Source organism: Dipodomys ordii, unplaced genomic scaffold (assembly GCF_000151885.1).
Source record: "Dipodomys ordii isolate 6190 unplaced genomic scaffold, Dord_2.0 Scaffold16, whole genome shotgun sequence".
NCBI lineage: Eukaryota > Metazoa > Chordata > Mammalia > Rodentia > Heteromyidae > Dipodomys > Dipodomys ordii.
This window is the reverse complement of record NW_012267232.1, coordinates 10,227,570-10,233,569: the sequence shown is the minus strand read 5'-3', so window position 1 is coordinate 10,233,569 and position 6,000 is coordinate 10,227,570. Positions and strand designations below refer to the sequence as shown.

The following is a 6,000-nucleotide window of genomic DNA, read 5'->3' as shown; positions in this document are numbered from 1 at the left end:
TGAACTCTGGGCCTGAGCGCTGTCCCTCAGCTCTTCAGCTCAAGGCTAGCGCTCTACCACTTGAGCCACAGCACCACCTCTGGCTTTTTCTTTTTGTTTATGTGGTGCTGAAGAATCAAACCCAGGGCCTCAGGCATGTAAGGCAAGCGCTCTACCACTGAGCCACCTTCCCAGCCCTGGAAGTCTTAATTTTATAACATTGCTTCTCAGGAAATAGGGTTCACAGTTTCAGTAATCATTTTGAAAAATGCTATGACTGATCTATTTAGCGTTGGATTTTTGCATGCTCTTCTCTGTATGATTAGTAACACAAAATTGAATTTTGAACAAATTATAACAGTATTATGTTTATTTTTGCATGATCTCCATGTCAAAGTGACATCAGCTTCAAGGCTACTTTACATTATAATTGCCTTCTAAAAATCTGTAGGGGGGGGAAGGGAGGAGGGAAATGGGAAGGGATAGCAAGGGGAAACAAAGGAGGAGGCAATAATGCTTGATAAGAAATGTACTCATCATCTTTCCCATGTAATTGTAACTCCTCTGTACAGTATTTTCACAATAAAAAAATCTGTACATACACTTGATTGTTATGTTAGTCACACATGTGGGGATTTCATTATTACATCTTCATAGATAATTCCACTATATATTCCAGTTTCGCTCCTCTTATCACTTTCCCTGTTTCTTCAATATCAACCCCACCATAATTTTTTTATTGTGAAAATACTGTACATAGGGGTTATAATTACATGGGCAAGATAATGAGTACATTTCTTATCAAGCATTGTAGCCTCCTCCTTTGTTTCCCCTCCCACCATAATTTTTGTGTGTGGTAGAGTTTTTATTATCAGGGAATTCAAATTACACTTGAAGATGGAAAGTGCAGACTCTGCAATAGGCCTATACAAGTTTGCTAGTAATTTTAATCTGTTTTTCTTAGTTTCTTCTCTTAAATGTAACTGGCACATCTGTAGTGCCTACTCTTCTCATTTCTTACCTACTGAACCTTCTCAGTTTTTCCTTAGCTTATAAAAAGAATTCTCTTTTGGAAGAATATCTTGCTTTTGTTTTGTTTTTGTTTGTTGTGGAGCTTGAACTCTGGGCCTGGGGCACTGTCGCTGAGCTGTTCAGCTCAAGGCTAGCACCCGTGCTACTTTGGTTTTCTGTGGTTAATTGGAGATAAGAGTCTCATGGACTTTCCTGCCCGGGCTGGCTTTGAACTGCAATCTCGGATCTCAGCCTCCTGAATAGCTAGGCATATAGGTGTGAGCCACCGGTGCCCGGCTGGAAGAATATCTTTAGAACTAGAAAAAGTAAATTTAGGGGCTAGGAAGGTGGCTCAGTGGTAGAGTGCTTGTTTGCATGCATGAGGCCCTGGGCTCGATTCCTCAGCACCACATAAGCAAAAAGAAAAAAGCAGGAAGTGGTGCTGTGGCTCAAGTGGTAGAATGCTAGCTTTGAGCTGAAGAGCTATAAGGGACAGCACCCAGGCCCAGAATTCAGGCCCATGACCAAAAAATAAATAAATAAATTTAGGAGCTGGGAAGGTGGCTCAGTGGTAGAGTGCTTGCCTTGCATGCGTGAGGCCCTGGGTTCAATTCCTCAGCACCACATAAGCAGAAAAAGCCAGAAGTGGCACTGTGGCTCAAGTGGTAGATTGCTAGCCTTGAGCTAAAGAGCTGAGGGACAGCGCCCAGGCCCGGAGCTCAGGCCCCATGACTGGCCCCCCCAAAAAAAAAAAAAGTAAATTTAAAACCAAATTTGAAATCATCTTTGATACTAGTTGGATGATTTAAGGAATTAAATTTTAGCAGTAATTGAACTTAATATATATTTCTGAATGTAATAACTATTCTTCCAAATTTGTCTAATATTTACTATTTTCTAAACTTACCTAGTATTACCTGGGTGGGTATGTGTAGCCTGAAGATTCTAGGGTATCATCTCATACCTGGTAAATCTTTATGGTTAGAAATCTGGACTTTTGAAAAGTCATTTAGGTATGTTAATGAATCAAGTTTCAGGATTACAATTACTGAATTCACTATAGATATTCTTAATTAAATTTAACATTCTATAAAACTATTAAATTGCTAATGATTTAGCTTTCATAATTTGAGGTTTGGTTTACAGTACTCAGATGATTCTCACAAGTTTATTGTGGATTAATTACTGAAACATGAACATGATAATGCTCAGGATAAAGATTATTGAAAGAAAATATTGATTATTTAAAAATTATTAATCTAGACTATCTTTGCAATAATGTTTCTAATCAAGGTTATTGTGCATCTACAACTAGTACTGTGAATTATGCTATATTTCCTGAATGATACAATAGTAAACTTTTCCTATGCCATTAGGTTAGTGTTTTATATTATTAGCAAGCATTTCTGCTCAAGGCCAATAAACTTTACTATAATTGATTAGTTATGAAAACTTTAAGAATCTAAAAAGAAATCCATATTACTTATGGAAATATAATTTAATATCAGATATGTATTTGAAAATTTTCTTTATGAACTAATACCTTTTATTTTAGTTCTTTCTAATCCAGCTGCCATCAACAAGCTCCTCTTTTTACCATCCTGTTTATTATTAAAATACATTATTGAAAACAAAATATACTATTATTGTTGATGGTTTACATAGGAGCTATGTTAAAAAAATAATGACTCATATTATTTAGGATTTTCTCATTTAGTAGTCATTTTATTTTATTTATTTATTTTTTTTTTTGGTCCAGTCGTGGGGCCTGAACTCTGGGCCTGGGCGCTGTCCCTCAGCTCTTCAGCTCAAGGCTAGCGCTCTACCACTTGAGCCACAGCGCCACTTCTGGCTTTTTTCTTTTTGCTTATGTGATGCTGAGGAATCGAACCCAGGGCCTCAGGCATGCAAGGCAAGTGCTCTACCACTGAGCCACCTTCCCAGCCCTAGTAGTCATTTTATAGTTACACTAGGTACAAAATATTATTATAAGATGATCAATTTACACATTTAAATCCAGATCAATTTTCTTGTTATCTATTGGGCATACAATATAACAATAAAACTTTGCTTTAATTAAACATTTAAGTCAGCTTTGAGCTGAATTGCTGAGGAACAGCATTCAGGCCCAGAGTTCAAGCTCCATGACTGACAAAAAAATAATAATAATAATACATTGGCATTTTTGAGTGCTAGGCACTGTGCTAAGCCTTTATGTACATTTTTCTTAATTTAATCCAGATGACTCTTGTGAAAAAGATTCTACTTTTATCCTTAGGTTCTCTCAGTAGTTTAAGTGGCAGGGCTATAACTTAAAGCCAGGGAAGCAAATGCTACGTTCTTAATCACTATATAATGTACAACCACCAGCCAGATAGTATAACACATTACATGGAAGTAGGGGGGAAAAAAGGAAGGAATGAAGAAATCAGGCCTCTAAGACTATAGTTTTAAATCCTGGATTAAAACTTTTTCAAGTTAAAAGTATCATTTAAACTTTAAATTCTTTTGTTTATCAGCCTATTTTCCAGCTTTGTCTGGAACTCCCTATGTAACCCAAGCTGGCCTCCAACTCTCCATCCTTCTGCCTGAGTGCTGGGATAACAGGTGTGTGCCACTAGACCTGGCTTAAACATATATTTAATTATCTTTCCAAACATTACATTTTCTATTGCATTGAAATTTTAAAGCCTATTTTAAGAAATGCTATACTGTAATTTATGATTTTTATCCATTAGATAAAAAAGCACAATATAGAATTGAATAAAGCTTTAAAATTACTATCACATTATATCTTTAAATATATTAACCTTTTTACAAGGTTAGAAAGATAGATTTGGAGGGTAGATGTGTACCTATTACATAATGTTATCTAAATTATTCAAATATTTATTTTATTTTATAGAGATTATAACATCCAATGTAAGCATAATTGGTCAACGTATGAACTATGGGTTTGGATGTGGTGATTTTGAAGATGATAGGTCACATGACATTTCATCTAGTGCTTTAAAAATACAAAATAAGGAATACCCAAGACATTATAAGCATAAAAAAGGTTAGTAAATTTCATGACAGATTAATTTTTAAGATTTAATATCTCTTTAAGTTAGACTCTTCCCTAATTTAATTGTGCCAATAAAGAAAAGGTAGTAGAAGTCTCAGATTTGAAAATTTTCAACTTACCTTCTGTTGTGCTGTTAATTTTAGGGAACAGGAGAATTCTTGGGTTTGTGTGTTAGTTTAGGCAGGCAATGAAAAAGACTGGCCATGAGTCAAAACTGGGAATCCCTACTGACTTCTATCCCAAGGACATGCACAAAAGCTCAAGATTTCTTTAAAAAGAAGACATTTCACCACTAAAATGGAATTGAGGCAATCATATCATAGCTGCACTTTAAATTTTTCTGTTAGGGAAAAACAAAATGATTTATGACATTTTGTGTGTGTGTGGGTGTGTGTGTGTGTTGTTGTTGTTGTTGTTGTTATTCTTTGTTTTCTTGAGTTGGTGATGAAACCTAGACCCTTGCCCATGTTCTGAGTAAGTACTCTACCACTGAGCTAAAAAGAAGTGATTTTTGAAGTGCACAAATAGATAACTAAATATACTAAATAGAAATTCCAAAATCAGTAAGAGTTGTTTTATGTGGGTTGTATGTGTGTGGGGGTATGGTTGTGGCAACTGTGGTAATCAAAAGCTAATAACTTTCTGGCCCAGTATGGTGGATTAGGTGGATTGTACCTATAATCTCAGCACTTGGAAGGCAAAAGCAATAGTACTACAAGACAGTTCACTAAGTAGCTACTTTGCAAGACTCCATCTTGAGAAGAAAAGAAAAATCAACTTTTATATTTTTTTATTCTTGGTTATCTTAACTCATGCCAGTAAGGCATGTTAGGATATGGATTTTTCTTTTTTTGTATAAGTTACCCAACTTGATGATGGGGCTTTTACTTTTTTTTTTATTTGTAAATTTCTTAAAACTTAATCTGTGATATAATTTAGTATGTGTTCTGTGAGGCAGCAATAAGTTGATCACATAAATGAAAAAATGAATATTCACTTATTTTCTTCCTCATGTAATAAAAATCAAAGCTAGGTGCTGGTAGCTCATGCCTGTAATCCTAGCGACATAGGAGGTTGAGATCTGAGGATCAGGGTTCAAAGCCACCCAGGGAGGAAAGTCCATGAGACTCTTAGGGCCAGTTAACCACCAGAAACTGGAAGTGGCTGTGGCTTAAAGTGGTGGAGTACTAGCTAACCTTGAACAAAAGAGCTCAGGAACAGTCAGTTCCCAGGCCCCAAGTTCAAGCCCCATTACCGACCCCGGCCCCTCCCTTCTCCCCCCCAAAATCAAGGACAATAGTATTTTTCTTAAGTAATCCGTATACTAATAGTTAAATAGGTTCCTTTGCTGCTAGGAGCATCCATTTTGGATAGCAGACTCCATATTTGCAACCTTGTTTTTGTTGTTTTTTTTTGTTTGATTTGTTTTGAGATAATGCCCAAGTTGGCCTTATTCTCCATCCTTCAGCCTCTCAGTGGATGTTGGGCATGTGTACATCTCTTGATTAGCATTTAATTGTACTCCAGAAAATTACTTTACCATCAGAATTTCCAATTGTCAACCAAATGCCTACTAGCTCTATCTCAGCAACAAGAGCAGCAAACATTCAAAACCAACCTTACTTTTCTTTCCAGAACTGCTAGCATTACTATTTTCTTTTTCTTTTTCTTTTTTGGGTCCGGTCTTGGGGCCTGAACTCTGGGCCTGGGCACTGTCCCTCGGCTCTTCAGCTCAAGGCTACCACTCTACCACCTGAGCCATAGCACCACTTCCGGCTTTTTTTCTTTTTGCTTATGTGGTGCTGGGCAATCGAACCCAGGGCCTCATGCATGCAATGCAAGCGCTCTACCACTGAGCTACCTTCTCAGCCCCAGCATTGCTATTTTCATAGTTATAATTCTATAACTTCTTTTTTTTTTTCTTGTCAGTCGTGGGGCTTGAA

At 36.7% G+C, this 6,000-nt stretch overlaps 1 protein-coding gene across 1 annotated transcript in view; it reads left to right on the top strand.

Annotated features, from left to right (window-relative positions):
• Window positions 1-6,000, top strand: part of Fam179b (family with sequence similarity 179, member B) — a 62,371-nt gene that overhangs the window by 26,738 nt on the left and 29,633 nt on the right. The window contains 1 exon segment of the mRNA XM_013012291.1: window positions 4,238-4,264. Coding sequence (XP_012867745.1) covers window positions 4,238-4,264 — 27 coding nt within the window.